This window comes from Embiotoca jacksoni, unplaced genomic scaffold, assembly GCF_022577435.1.
Source record: "Embiotoca jacksoni isolate LCO1_2020_lvr unplaced genomic scaffold, fEmbJac1.0.p SCAF_11, whole genome shotgun sequence".
Classification (NCBI taxonomy): domain Eukaryota; kingdom Metazoa; phylum Chordata; class Actinopteri; family Embiotocidae; genus Embiotoca; species Embiotoca jacksoni.
Genome location: NW_027185241.1, coordinates 2,421,798 through 2,437,072, shown reverse-complemented (window position 1 = coordinate 2,437,072; position 15,275 = coordinate 2,421,798). Strand labels below are relative to the sequence as shown.

The 15,275-nt window shown below is 41.1% G+C and overlaps 3 protein-coding genes across 3 annotated transcripts; 1 reads left to right on the top strand and 2 right to left on the bottom strand.

Moving 5' to 3' along the window:
• Positions 1-76: 76 nt before the first annotated feature.
• On the bottom strand, positions 77-2,748 carry snip1 (Smad nuclear interacting protein). Its single transcript, XM_069141978.1, has 4 exons — positions 2,456-2,748; positions 2,138-2,261; positions 1,171-1,727; positions 77-1,042 (listed from the first exon to the last, which is right to left on the bottom strand). Exons 1-4 carry the CDS (start codon positions 2,614-2,616, stop codon positions 790-792), a joined length of 1,095 nt encoding a protein of 364 aa, XP_068998079.1. The 5' UTR covers positions 2,617-2,748; the 3' UTR covers positions 77-789.
• Positions 2,749-3,121: 373 nt separating this feature from the next.
• On the top strand, positions 3,122-5,329 carry dnali1 (dynein, axonemal, light intermediate chain 1). The gene is made up of 6 exons (XM_069141991.1): positions 3,122-3,363; positions 3,880-4,016; positions 4,085-4,254; positions 4,476-4,654; positions 4,902-5,066; positions 5,184-5,329. The coding sequence occupies exons 1-6, from the start codon at positions 3,283-3,285 to the stop codon at positions 5,217-5,219; spliced, it is 768 nt and encodes a 255-aa protein (XP_068998092.1). The 5' UTR covers positions 3,122-3,282; the 3' UTR covers positions 5,220-5,329.
• Positions 5,330-5,333: 4 nt separating this feature from the next.
• On the bottom strand, positions 5,334-14,858 carry gnl2 (G protein nucleolar 2). The gene is made up of 16 exons (XM_069141968.1): positions 14,665-14,858; positions 13,534-13,618; positions 13,322-13,416; positions 12,584-12,723; positions 11,130-11,314; positions 10,971-11,037; positions 10,718-10,876; positions 10,511-10,624; positions 9,325-9,453; positions 8,225-8,329; positions 7,755-7,913; positions 7,291-7,398; positions 6,693-7,177; positions 6,213-6,295; positions 5,915-5,994; positions 5,334-5,744 (listed from the first exon to the last, which is right to left on the bottom strand). The coding sequence occupies exons 1-16, from the start codon at positions 14,726-14,728 to the stop codon at positions 5,601-5,603; spliced, it is 2,202 nt and encodes a 733-aa protein (XP_068998069.1). The 5' UTR covers positions 14,729-14,858; the 3' UTR covers positions 5,334-5,600.
• Between the last annotated feature and the right edge of the window lie 417 nt (positions 14,859-15,275).

The window sequence follows — 15,275 nt, the reverse complement described above, 5'->3', positions numbered from 1 at the left end:
TAATAATATTTATAATGATATAATTAATGTCTGATACTCTGTAAAATACACACAGCAGCTGACTGCAAGAAAACTCTTCCGATCCAAATTTTCAGTCTTTATTTACAGTACAAAAATGAAAATTTACTATGAATGCATCTGAACTGACAAAAATAAAAGAACTCTTTAAATACACGCTGCAGGAAACACACAACAGCATCAGTTCTTTTCCCTGCACTACAAAGCAACAGAAAAAAAGAAGAAAAAAAAAGAAAAAGCAATATTCTTACAAGTCTGTGATGTTTACGCTGACAACAATCAATGCTTTTTAAACATGAGTCGAGAGTTCACATTCCAATAATGCAATGTACGCTGACATTTATAGCATAAACATAGACAATGAGCTATAATTTGTACTCAGTGCTGCGACCCCACCCCCCCCCCAAAATATATAATTCGTTAGCAAGATTATCTTTATGTGGCACTGAGCACTTGTTTAATGTGAGCACTGTCAGATGGAAGATCAGTCATGCATCACACCGACGTTACAGAAACAACCTGAGAATAGGAAGTCTTCTCCGAGACAGTTGTGGCAGGTTTAAGCAGAAGTTCAGTAATTACAGAATATATACGACAAACCAACCTTGTTCCATTATGTTAATGAAGTCCCACGTTTGACAAATTTATTGCTCCGCTCCCTGCAGAAACGGCTATATGTTGTTGTTGTTGTTGTTGTTGTTGTTGTTGTTGATGATGACGATGTTATCTAACCTGAATCAATTTGGGGCAAAACGGCGCGCGGGGAAATGTTTACTCATCGAGGCCCTCGTCGTCCTCTTCCTCCTTGGCGTCCACCTCGCTCGTGTCCGAGAACTCGTGCAGCAGGACGTACTCGCGGCTGCTGAAGCCAAACTTGAGCACGTCTTTTTCTTTGAGCTCGTAGTAGCGCTGGGACTCGATGCGCTGGTTGTTCAGGTACGTGCCGTTGCCAGAGCCGAGGTCAATGATGTAAGGCCTTACCCTGCGTCCGGTGGTGCCGTCCGCCCGCGTGAACCCCACCAGTCTGCAGAAGTGCACAGAGAACGGTAGACGTTTACCAACTGCAGAGCAACGCAACAGTCAACGTGTTATCATTTCTAAAGCAAAGCGTAGGGCGAAAGACGGCAGCTGTCTCGCGGCTGTCACTCCTACCTGTACTGGAATACTGCGTGTTGCTTGGAGCAGGACGGGTGGTCGATGGGGATGTCGGCGATTTTCCTCTGCCGCCCCAGCAAATAGGCACTCTGTCTGTGGATGTACATGACCGGGAGGGGCTCGTCGTTCTTGAAAGGGTACAGTCGCCACCTGCGTTTCGGAATGCGAGCCTCGGGCGGCTCGTTGTACTTGATCACCACCCCGCGGAATGTGTTGGTGTCTTCCGTGAGCGCCCCCGAAAGTTCAAAGTTGGGCTTCTCCTTCTCAGCGGGAGGAGCGTTGCTGTCGCTGCTGCCTTCTTCGGACTGTCCGAAGTCGTGCTCCTGGTTCTCCTCCCGCCGCTGACGGTTCTCCCTGCGCCGCTCGTCGTGCTGCTGCCGCTCGGCTTGCTGGGACCCGGGCGCGTTTCGCTCCCCCCGATGCCGCTCACCGCCGCCGCCGCCGCGGTCTCTCTCCCGCGGCGGCCTGTCCGACTCCCACCTGCTCCGTCTCTCCTCCGGCTGGTCGTTCCTTCTTCTCCGCTCATCACCGCCGGCCCTGTGCTCGTCCCGCTCCTGTGACATATTTCAGAAGAGAGAAGATTTATTAGTCCGGGACGAACGTTTACAGTTAATAAGTTTTAAAGCGGTCATCTCCGGCATTTTGTAACTCGCATCTGTCGGAGGTTTCCTATTGTGAAACGGGAGCGTTTCCTCTGTTCCGTCACCAAACGCTGCTCATGTGGCAATCCTTGGTTTTCTCTCCATCATTTTGTAAGATATTTACCTTACTACGTAAAAGTGCCTTTAAATGACTTGTGTTGTGATTTGGTGCAATATAAAAAAAATAAATAAATAAAATAAAATCAATTACAGGTTTTGGATGTCATATCCCAGTGACGAATGTATAAAGGTGATGCCAGAGTTACCAGTCGTTACTTTTCAATGCAGCTATATTGGCTCTCCGATGTTAAGAAGCTATTCACCCGCTTTACTTTGACATCGGCACCACGGTGAGGACTTCTCCTGTTTCTGGGAGATCCGCTGCTTCGTCCGGCGGGAGAGGTCTCCCTCCTGCCCGGTGACCGATCCCTTGTCCTGCCGGGGGACCTACATGAAGATCATGAAAGACGCTTAAGCAATCTTTTTTTTTTTTTTGGCTCAGATGCAACTAGTACGGGTGGCAAGATATGTATGTTCAAAGGCTTAACGAACAAAACAACTACCGTAACTCTTAACTTAGGCCGTCGGGAGTAAATAATACAAATTACGTGGGGCGATCTGCTGACTTTATTTGTGTATACCTGCTCGTTCTTCTACGCGGCGGACTGGAGTTGCCGATGGATCTCGACCTCGAGCGGCGTGATGTCTGTGGCCTACCAGGGCTGAGCTGCTCCTCCTTTATCTTAACTTCGGGTTCCCGCTCAGGAGATTCCCTTCTCCTCTGCCGCTTTTCTTTGGTCATCCTGAAATGTTTCTAAAACTATTTCGACCCGTTACGTGACTAAACGTGCATCGTAATCCAAACAAAAACATAAGAAAGTCAACGAATGTAACAAAGTTCGACTGTTACGCTGGTATCGCGAACTTCCGCTTCTTGCGGTACGCCCAGAAATTCCTCTCGGCGTCGCCGCTGTCCTGTGCTCGCTTTTGGTTCCGCCATAATGTAGTCGTGTTACGTACTGTAAACTTAACAAAACAGAGGGTTTTTTTTGTTTTGTTTTGTTTTTTTTAAAGTAACGGAAAAATAAGAATGATATTTTTTTTTTGTCTTTTACTTTTCTTCTTCTTCTTTTTTTTCTTTTTTTTAAAGAGATATTTCCTTTATAATATATCTCGTGTGCTTACATGAGGTGCATTTTATAACGCAACTTAAAAAAAACACCAGACTTAAAAAAAAAAAAAAAACAGCAACTCGTTGACGGTGCTGATTAAATCGCATTTATGACAATACAATTGATTCCGCTCAGACGCTGTTGCCATGACAACGCAAACAGGGAGCCCGAAATTATTGTCAGGTTCAGTTGTTGTTTTTTTCCCCCCCCGTAACTGAAGGATAAGCCAAGGAGCCTCTAGTTTTTTTTTTTTTTTTTTTTTAAGTCCTATACATTTATTACCGTCGTTAAACACAATGATTCGTCCAGGCGACTCTCTCCTGCAATACGAGAATCCAGTTTTGGTCAGCAAAAGCACCGACAGAAAATTACCAAAGGTGAGTTTACCAAGCAAGTTAACGTAAACCAGCTACGTCTAGGTAATGTTTGTCTACTTGACTCAAGTAGCATTAGATAGACGACTAGAAAAAAAAAATACTTTAAATGAATACAAAACTGATATTAGACTGATTAAAAAAAAAAAAAAAGCTGACCTCTGTCGTAATATTTTATCACACTGTTTGAACTTTAAGTGGTAAAGTTAACTCTTGAAAAGCTCACTATTGGCACCATCTTTAGTGGCATGTTAAACTATTCTGTTGCTGTCATTAGTTTATTTTTGTTGTTGTTGTTGTTGTTGTTGTTGTAAATGTCACATTTTGGGTGTGGAACAGGTCTATCAATGCTTTTACACCTTGTGGACAAATCTGCAGTCTGTCAAATAATATTGAATGAGTTTGTAAATAAATTAATTTCAAGACGGTTCCATATGGTGGATAAAAAAATATATATATACAGATGTGTGTGTAAAATAATACTTGTTTTTAATTTAATAATTATACTTTTGACGACAGGGACGCCCTTTGAGAGTGAGCCCTCAGCAGCCTGCTGACTCGGCACCAATTCCACCACCCCCTAAACCAAAAACAGGCCCTTCTGGGGCCAGCCGGCTGGACAATGAGGAGATCCTCAATGCCATCTTACCGCCCAGGTATAGTTCTTCTTATCTACAATATATTGTTCAGCAAGTTCAAATTTCTCAAAATAATGCTTCTGCAGGGAATGGATGGAGGGAAACCAACTGTGGGTGCAGCAAGTGTCCAGCGCACCTTGCACAAGGACAGAAGTTGTGAACCTGGAGGAACTCCTGGACAGGAAAATGCAGCAAATGCAAGCCAGAGAAACGGGGATCTGCCCCATCCGCAGGGAGCTCTATTGCCAGTGTTTTGGTAGGTATGGAGTTGAGATGATAGTGAGCTGTTGTTACAGCGTAACTTTATAAACACAGATACTTACCTGACCGACATCTTTACTCAAAACGCACGGATTATACCAAGTCTTGACTTATAGATGGTGAGATTTTTTTTTTTTTTAATTTTAAGGTTCATTATCACAGATCATTTTTCACAAACTCTGCAGTCTGAGTCTGCTAATTTTCTATTTCTTTAAGATGAGCTAATCAGACAGGTCACCATCAACTGTGCTGAGAGGGGACTGCTGCTGTCGCGGGTTAGAAATGAGATTCAAATGACTACTGCCGTGTACCAGACGCTGTACGAAAGCGGCGTGGCTTTCGGCGTGAGGAAAGTACTGCAGGTCGAGCATTGCAAGACTGACATGGAAAAAAAGGTAAGGGCACCTATCCGGAGGAACGCAAATCAGATTTTTGCAACACTTCGGAAATTCATAGTTAACAGATTTAACTTGCCACTCATCGAATACTACAGGACTACACTGAGACTGTCATTTAGTTACACGTCCAGCAGAGAGCACCATTTCTTTCTTTTACGGTTAAATAAAGAAGGCGGCAGTCGCCTTTACAGAGCTGATCCTGTGTCACAAACAAACCCACAAGTGTGTTTAATTGCGATCGTAGATTTCGGATCTGGAGGATGAGAATCAAGCTCTGAAGAAGCAGCTGAACGAAAAGGAAGCTAAATGTGATGCAATTGTAGAGAGAGAAGCTGAAAAGCGACAGGTTGAGGAAAAGAAGCACTTGGAGCAGATTCAGTTCCTGAAGAAAACCAACCAACAGCTCAAGGTAACATTTCATAATTACATACAAAAATATACACATGTATAAATGTATTGTAGATTTAGCACCAACAGTAGCTGTGTCACCTGTCTCAAGATTTATATGACGTATTTGTCTTTTCAGACCCAACTGGAAGGAATAATCGCGCCAAAGAAGTGAATTCAAAAAGCAAGAAGCCAGTTGTCGTTTCCCATTTCAAGATGTTAATAAAGTTGATATCTGTCTTATTTCTAAATGATAAATTAATGTAAACTTAACTAAGTAATTTGTGAATATTTAATTTTTCTTGACAATGGCATGACAACATACAGTGTATGTACACTTCAAACAATTACTTCCACATATTTCTCTTGAACATCAAAAGAACAGTACACTTCTCAGACATTTTAGAGGCCATTAAACACTCGGTAAGCTTGCCACCCTCGGTCAACCTGTCATTTCAATAAAATGTAGCCTTTTTGGCAAATTTTTAATACACATTTTATTACAAATACTGTGTGTTGTTGTTGTTGTTGTTGGTTGTTTTTTTTTAACTCCAGTCTAATGCTTTGATCTTTTGGCCCTCTGGCCTTCCGTGGCTGCTGCTGGGATCTTTCGGTTCTGGTTCTTGTTTTTCACATTGTGCGTTTCGTAATAACGGACGCCAACTTTCTTCGCCCTCTTAGCACGGTCCATTGATCTCCTCTGTACAGATGGATGAAGAGAGAGGAAGAAAAAAAAATTATATCTTCTAAAAAAAAAATTATTTTTTTTTAAATGTCTGTTTCATCGGTAAGAGCAACAGACATTCATCTCATGTGCATACTCAAGACATATTGGCCTGTTTGACGTCAGAGAGAACAAACACTACATACCTGTTTAGATGTCAGTCGGTCCGGCTGGTTGGACTCCTCATCCTCTTCAGTTTGCATCCTCTTGCTCCTCTGGTTTGCAGCTGAATACAAATAAATATTAAAAAAAAAGCCATACAAATATAAACACTACAAAGTAGAAAATATCATATCTGTAAATATCCTCGAATCAGTAATTGATTATTCTGTTTTTTTTTTGGTTTCCAGGAACTGTGGAAGATGTTGGACCACAGTTATGATCTGATAAACTTTCCCAAATAACTCCTAGTTTCAGCACCATACAAAAATGCTGATTAACTACCTTTCTTCTGTTGTTGCTTAGCTGCTGCTGCTTGTTTAGTCTTCAAGTCTGTGAACACTTTGTCCGAAAGTGCCTTGGGTATCCTGTCCAAAGACGTGAAAAAAAAATTGTTATCAAACAAAGAAAACAGTTTACTCCTGTTTGGATCTGCTACAATGAACAGTAATTAAATTAGTCTTGCAGTAACTATAGAGCTGTTACTCTATGTTGTTCTTCAGCGTGTGAGCTGAAATTCAACAAGGGGCTGCAGATTAAAGAACATATAATGACACTAAAGCGTTATGGAAACGGGCTCCTGACGGGACGTCGGAATGACGACTGCTTGTTCCTCAGCGGCTTAAAGGCTGGTCAGCATGAAGCACTTAAAATCCTTGGCATCCCTCTGCGTGACAACTTCATGTTATTGGATGAAACGAAATAAGGATAATAAGACGAGACAAGAAAAATTTGATGGTGAGGTTTGGGCTCGAGCCGACTGACCGGATTGCAGAGAAGCGCTTGGATTTGGCTCGGTCCAGGAACTGCTTGTACTTTGCGATCTTCTCATCCAGCTCACGTATTGCCTTCCGTGAACCCTTGCTGCCATTTGCCTTGTCGGTCGGTGCGGTTGTGGGCTCGCAGACCTCAGGCTCTCCGTCGGCTGGTTTAGCAGTGATCCCGTCCTCCTCTTTTGCCTCTTCGCCCTCCTGCTCCTCGCAGTCTTCCTCGCCGTCAGAGCCGGAATAGTCAGACATGTCCAGGTCGGGCATCTCCACGGGAACCAAGTCTTCCTCGGTGAACTCGGGTGCCACGTTGATCTTGCCAAAGTTCTGTCGCACATTCGCCAGAATCTTCTGGACCTGCTCCTTCTGTCTCTGCTGCTGTGCTTCTTGTTCCTCCGCGGCGGCGTCCGGATTGTCGGGCTGTTTCTCCTGCACGTTCTCCACGACCCCCGATGGTCCTTCAACTGGCAACGGCTTCGCGTCCTTGAGAAAGTAATAAAACACATGTTTCCAAAGAGGTCACAGCTTGGTGAAGAAGAAGAAGAAGAAGAAGAAAAAAAAAGAGTCCTGGTAAAAAGAAATGTGTCAACTCTTACCTCTTGCTCTCCCTCTGGTCCAGGTGGTTTCGCAAAGAAGGGGATACGTCCTCTCTGCCAATCATTTAACACCATTTTGGAGACAGTGGGGAGATCTGGCTCGCCCCCCTGCACGATACCAAGAATACATCGTTTAGGGTTAAGTTTCAGAGTTAGTGGTTCAAATACACTTGCGTAACGTGAATGCTGTCCAGAGACCACATAATATAAATAAGCAGAAAATAGACCAGATGTATTTTTCCTGCACTTCACAAAGGGGTCAACTAAAATACGCTTGTCGAACTTGTAGAATACTTGACGAATGCTAAATTAGAAATGACGACTCAAATTGAGAATGAAGCTTTGCTGGCAATTATATTTTAAAAAAAATGTTTAGAACCTAAAATGACAGAAACAGAATGAACACTAAACACAAAGCAGTGTAGCCAGAATTGGTGCTCTGTTTAAGAAAATGAAAGTTGAACCTTCAGAAGTTTCCCCATGCGAAACGCCATCTTCTCCAGAAAGTCTTCAGGAGATTTCCACGTGGGGATGCGGTATGTCTTCTGAATGTATTCTGGCTTGGCCCGCTCCAGTACTGCCCCAATGTGGTCCTCTGGGGTCTTAATCTTCTCCACTTGGACCTTTGTGAGGAAAGGGAAGAAAAAAAAGGCCAGCAGTTTAAGATATACGGCCAACATGCAAAACCTTTGATCCCCATTAAGGATGTGGAGGATCAGAATTGGAGCTGATCAAGACATTTTTTTTTGTTTTTTAAACAGCTAGGTATTAGCGTGATGAAACCCAATCCACTTTCAAGTCTGTTCAAGACACTCTCAATTACTCGAGACTGTCAAAAATGGCGCATTAATAGCGGATGGACTTTTTTTTTAAGTGACTGGGAAACTGTCACAAAAACCAGGGTACATAAAGGAAAAATCAGAAAGGGACTTACCACTCCTTTCAAGACAATATCAGATTCACTGTCCTCTGAAGGGTAGACGACACCGGGGCAGTCGATGAGGAAGATGCGCCTCATCAGAGTGATGTACTGCCACACCTAGAAAACCCAGGACATTAGTGCTGACAGTACAGCCACAGCATTTCAGTTTCACACAGGACGAGAGATCCATTTATAAAATATGAAACAAATATAATGAGTAGGGGAGCAAACTATAAAACAAATGTATCCTTTGGAAAAGAAAAGCTTGTATAGAACTCTAATAACTGTCTCCCAATGAAGTCTTTCTATGATTGGTTCATCAGCTAGAGGGATTTTAATGCAACTTTCCACATAAAAAAAAAAAGAGAAATGCTTCCATTCTAAAAAGTAGAGGAAAAAGCGTTACGGCAGTGCTGCTGATCGTGAGCTTGCTTGGTTCTCACCAGTGTCGGGTATGTGGTGCGAGTCAAGAACAAGGCGGGATATAAAGTAGTGCTGGACACCGGCCCATCAGATTCATTAGATAGGTGTGTAAAAAACAAATCTCCTTTCTGTTGTGGTCCAAGTTCACAGCTCTGGTGAGCACGGAAAAGTTGAGATATTTTCCCTTTCTTTCCCCTTGACCCTTCTTTGGAAATGTTTTTTTCTTTTTTTTTTGGGGGGGGTTCAGATCCTTGTTCGTTTCCAAACAGGATAAGCAGCCCGAGAGAGAGAGAGGAAATTAAGGATAAAAATGGTTGTTGTTCTTTCTCTTGGCCCCGTCTCCACTTAGATTTTCAGCTATATCGAAAGAAAGCAGAGCGGGCTCCTTCTGTTGTTGCAGCTATCAAACATTACTGAATTAAACAGCGAGTAACATGCATCTTTTCACCTCGCGTCACCTCCCCACCCAATCAAAGCTCCATTCACCTCTTTAAATGAAATACCATAATTTAGGCAAACCTTTGGAGTTAATATTAATAATTGTTTTAAAATCAATCAATAAACTGCAGTTTCTCGTGCTCCGGTTGATCAAACGGCCTCCTTTTCTAACTCTCCGTTGCTCTTGTCGCTTTCTGGAATATCACGGCTTTTAAGACAGTTCTGCGAGACACGTGACACGTTGACATTACCTTTGTTTCTCCGGCGAGGGGTGCTACGTTGCAGACCTTCTTAGACCGCAGAGTGTTAATGACTGAGCTCTTTCCCACATTTGGATAGCCAATAAAACCCACGCTAATCTGCTTCTTGTCTGTGTGAAGCTGTGGGAAGGAAAAAAGTACAGTCAAGAGTGTTGTTGTGTTTCCTAAACAACAGCCTCAGTCTGTCTTCAGTTCAGGAATGTGATTTTAGATGGGTCTCTGTTGCAATCAGCAATAAAATAAGTAAACTCGTCATTAATCCAGAACTGCAGTGCAATTCGCTCAAAACACAAAGCAATAACTATTTATACATGTTTTTAAAAGTGCATGATGTTGGGAATTAAAGTTTACAAACATTTTAAAACAAAACTATGTCTCCATTTCAGGACCTTTCACACCTTTAAGTCCTTAGCTTTCACAAACACACTCCACTCCAAAAAAACACTCATTCATACTGCATGATCAGGCAACGCAGATCAAATCTAATGGTATGCTATGTTAGAGAAATATGTTATAATGCAAAAAAAAAAAAAAAGGTGGAAATCTCATAAGGAAACTTTTTTTTATCTCAGAAAAAACGACTACTGTGATACACAATGCCTTTTCATCAATTCACTAAATTAAATATATTTCAAAAAGGGGGCTAATCACCCGTCATGAATATATCGTAATAATGTTTATGATTTAAACAGTGCCATAAAGACCTACTTATAATTTTCAGTATTGCCAACATTGGCCATATACGACTGTAGATATCAGATTGGTAGCCAACTATTAAAACAATTTTAAATTAATTCTAAACTATCCTTGTTTATGTTCATACATATAACAAGGGAATCAAAATGTTCTTAATTGAGGGACTGGCGTTGCAGTTTTCTTGCAAATTTTACAAAGTATATCATAACAAATATAATAAAATAATGAAGAAAGTTCTTTTGGTTTTCATAATTATAACTATAAAAATCGTATATGAGTAGTATTGTACAATAATAGTACAGTCAGACATCAAAACGGGTGCCACAGTAACATCAAAGCCCTAAACTCTAATATGAAGAAACTGCTCTGTTGTAGATATGATTCCAGACTGGACGATAACTTTAATGCTGTGGTACTTCTGCTTGTTCTTGGATCAGTAATAACATATTTTGAATATTTAGAATTAAAGGCATTTGCTTACCTTGCCAAACTGCCTGAGCAGCTGGATGAGGGAGCCCTTACCAAACGAGTTGGTAAGGCTGGCATGGAAGGCCAGAGTGGGGTATTCTTGGGACAAAACGGCTACCCACCGTTTCTAGAGACAAACAGACAGTCACATTACTATAAAAAATTTTTTTTAAAAAGACACAATCCCTCCCAGTCACAAATGAAACTGCAAATATCTTACCGTCACCCAGGTGGGGATGAGGTCACACTTGTTTAGAACGAAGATCAGATGTTTCCAGGGCTTCTCTTTCTTCAGATACGCCTCGATGCTCTTGGAGCGTGTTCCCATGGGATCACGAGCGTCGAGCACTTGGATGATGACATCAGAGGAGTCAATCACCTGTAAGAATAAAACAGGAACGTAGAATGACCTTCAGTGCCCCATCTCTGCATTAACATGATACACAGCACTCAGAAGGACATAAAGACAATACCTTATAAAGTTCTCCCCAGATCCTCTTGGACTGACCCTTTTTGAAAATCTCCTCACGGGCTTCGTCCCTTTTGCAAAATTAGAAAAGTAAAAGCAATTTATTTCTACCCCTAAATATCAAAATCCATCAGTGTTGCTTCTGAAAACTTGAGGATCTTACCGGACCCCTGTATCCTCAGAAACCAGGTTTTTGTCGTTGGTTGCGTTGTAGCTCACAGCCGAGGCCTCAGCTTGCTCTACAAGGTCCTTCACATCCATAACGACGAGACTGGGCCTCTTCCTTTGAGCCTTCGGTCCAAATGTGGTCTCAAACGCCTCCGTGTCAAGGATGTGCACCTTCGAGTTCTGCAGTTGTAGACAAACAGAGTCGGTTTATGATTTATGATACTTTTCATTTTGCAAAAGACAGGGAAAAGTGATTTCCAGAGAAGGTTTACAGGAAGTTTTTGCTAAACTTTTGCTTGTGTTTTCTTACATAAGAAAAGTTATTGCTGGACTGCTAATTGATAACTGACCAGACACACATTACAGAGATGTATTATTGAAACAGATGTGGGGCTGAGATGTCAACCAATTTTTGATACAGTCTCCGTGACACAGGGTTTATGACGGAAACAGAAAACAAATGCATACAGTGAACAGAACACCCAAATATGCAACGGCAAAGCCAGTGAAACAACAGATATTGTGCCAGTGCTGATTTAGTGTTCCGATGATGTTAAAAGAACAAGCCGTACCTCGATTGCATACACTGCCATGAGAGCTTGGGTTCAGGGAGCAGGATTTGTCAAAACCAATGTGGTTTATGGCTTCAGGTTGCCTTGACTATCTGCCGAGGTCTTTGACATACCTCCCAGGTTCTTTCAAAACACCGAAACACAAACTCCCATTTAATTCAGCTGCCTTTTTGGAACAAGATAATTCCACTGGTCAATCCACCGTCAGACACTCAGATTGAAGGGTGATATTTGTTAATTAATAAGTGGTTATGAATTGGATATGACCCCATTACCAGAGGTCATTTAGCCACATATAATTTTTTATTGTAAAAGAGAGCAAGAACGATTAAATGCCAGATGCAATACAACAGGTTCTGGCAGCTGGTCAATCGATAACGAGGCAAAAGGCTATATATATTTCGTCAAACTCGAAAAAATGTCTTAACTTTATGAGGGACTACAGTTGATGGCACAAGAATAAGTAGAACTAGATGTTATTTGGAATTGTGATGGGTTATGGAGTGGAAAAGTTCAAGCCTGGCAGAAAGACACTCGCACATGCCGAGCACAATGCCAGTACAGTCAAGTTCACAGTGGGGCACACTGAGAATTGAATGAGAATTAAAGTGAGTCCTCATGTTCATCTCACGTCATAAAATCCCAAGAAACAAGCTCTGCATTAAAGAGGGAACAGAGCCATGATTCGTATCTGCATCGCTTCATACAAGCCAGTTAGAGATGTCAAAAGCTATAGATGCCAGAATACTCAGAATAAAATTCATAGATGGTGTTAATTCATACAAACAATTCACATCTCCTCGTGCGAGCCCAAAAATACAAATTGCACAAGATAGAAAACAGAAAACTACAACAAGTTTAAAGCCTTTCTACTCACGTGAGCTTTAACTCTGTCATGCAGGAGGGACATGGGCAGTTTGCTTTGTCTCATCACCACACGATACGGATCCTTCTGTACTGCTCCCATCTCTTCCTGGAACTTCTGGAGGGACGACTGCTTGATCACACGTGTATTTGCTGCAATATGGAGGATGTAGATGCAAATTGTGACCCAACTGGTTTAAATATCTTTAATCAAATTTATGACTCCACATCTTATCAGTTTCTCTCTATACACTTTTAAGCACTCAGGAGTTAAATCAACGGTATTTAAATGAGTGAATTAAAGTCATAAGGTCTTCCTTTTTTCAATATCTGCTATCACAGCAATGAACCAAAAATTCATTGAGGTAAATGTCAACAGTTAACTGGTAAATAACTGATTTAGGGCTGGTGTAGGGCAGTCATTTTTATTTGAGATATTTATACTGACATTCACATGTGTGGAAGAATTTGGCTTTCTACAGTCTATTGTATCATCTTGCTAAACTTACCTGACTGTAGCATTTGGCACAACGTGTTTCAATGATATTAACATGGAATTTAAACAAACAACTTTAAATCCATCATGCAGGAAAAACACCTTTTTATTACCAAACCTAGACAGATGTGAGATTTATTCATTACAAAGCCCAGTAGGAAATGTAGTTATCACCAAAGACACGGCAAATACGATGTTATAACTTCTGAAACATACACTGCTGTAACATAGACAACCGTTAGGAACCGTACTTACTAAACCATTTGATGTTAGGTTCCACTCTGGCTACAGTTCCAGGAGCAACTGTGGACTGGAACTGTAAAGGTCTGATGACTTTCCCACGGTTATTACTGAGGACAGAAGATCAGGGTGAACATAGTTTGTATTGTTATATTTCACTACAAGTTAGAAAGAAATGTACCAACCGGCGGCTCACAAGAATAATGCAAATCTGTATCATTTATTACCATCGTTGCTTTTGTCTGTACATATTCAGACGCTTGATGGTGGTTCGGTCCCTCATGTTGCTTCCGCCAGCACCTTTGGGTCGATCTGTGAAGTGCATGTACAGTTACTTTAATAATTCATCCACAAAACCCACCTGCTCATTGCAGTCAGCTGGCAGTAAAGCTAGAACGATTAGTTGATCAACAGAAAATTTACTTCCAAAAATGTTGGCAACTGATTACTCATTTTGAGTCATTCTTTAATGATAAAATGCTGCATTTGTTTTTTTTTTATTTTTTTTATTTCAGCTTCTCAAATGGGAACATTTTGTGTTTCATAAGTGATAATAAATGGAATATCTTGTGGTTGTTGTGGGACAGAATAAAGGATCTTGGGCTGTGGTCCAAACAGATTAATCAAAACTTAAAATAATAATTTGCAGCCCAAGCAACAAGTTTATTTTTTTATTAACCTGTCAAATATTAACCCACTCAACAGCCTTGCAATAACACCCATCTTCAGGAGGGTTATAGTGATATTATTATTTGTTGTTGTTGTTGTTGAAACTGTTCGAGAGATGCTGATTTTGTTGTTGTTGTTGTTATCGTCATTTCGGGATCTGTAGTGTGTGGTGATGCTGAGCTATATTGCATGCCGATAGGTGTCTCTAATATTGTCTTACAACGGTTTTGGTAAACAATGAGCATTACAACCTTTATCCATGTTGAATTTATTGTAGACCTCGTGTGTTAGGCTGCATTTACCAGAGGCATTTAATAAACGGACACCCGAGTGTACATTCACTAATAAAAATAACAACTGTTTCTTCTGGAGACATGTTACGACCAATTAATAACAGCACATGTTTCCAGGCTTGAGGTCCGACGAGTTAAACTTCCACTACGCAAAGGCGTAATGATAAAAGTTGGAACACTTTACATTTAAAAGGCCAAATCTGCCGTCTTCCGCGTTGAACTTCGAGCAATAGCTGAAGTTAACATTTAGTTAAATTACTCTTGCGTTAAGTGGCTCCTTTTGACATGCAATGTTAATCACGGGTTTACTTTAAGCACGGAAAATAACCCATTCCCATTCCCACACCGGCTAGCAGCAGTTAGCATTGGGTGTAAACAAACAGTGTGTTAGCTCACCGGGGTTGCTGCTGGACGACGAGCGGTTTATCGAACTTTTCCCCTTAAACTGAGGCTTCACCATGTTGACCGCTTAGTCTGGAAAGACTTCCACAGACAAAAAATTAAAAAAAAAAACACACGAGGGTGTTTGAAAGCTGAAGTTTGGTTGCTGTTACTCCCTTCAGCTCGAAAATGTACACCTCACACGTGTTCTTCTAAGTGAAACAGGAAGAACGTCATCGAATGAGCGACAGCTACCAGAACCAATCAGAGAGCTCCAATGGGTCGAGGTTGTCGTTGTGTTGCAATTAAAGCTATAAAATATATTTTGAAAGTCATTGTGTAAAATTATTTTCAATCATTTATGTAATATCAAAATTTCAAAATGGCAATATTATTTATTTTTAGAATTCATATATACACCTATAGATTACACATGGTATAAAAGTGGTGTCATAAAAATACAGTAAGCGAAAAAAAAAAAAAAGTCACAAGGAAATCAAAATAAATTGCAAAAAAATCTGAATCTAGACCTAAAGTATGACTCGTCACGTTGCATTGCTATACTCTATTTATTCCAGAAGAGGGTGCAACACAATTTGTATTATGCCAGCATATGCTGCTGAATC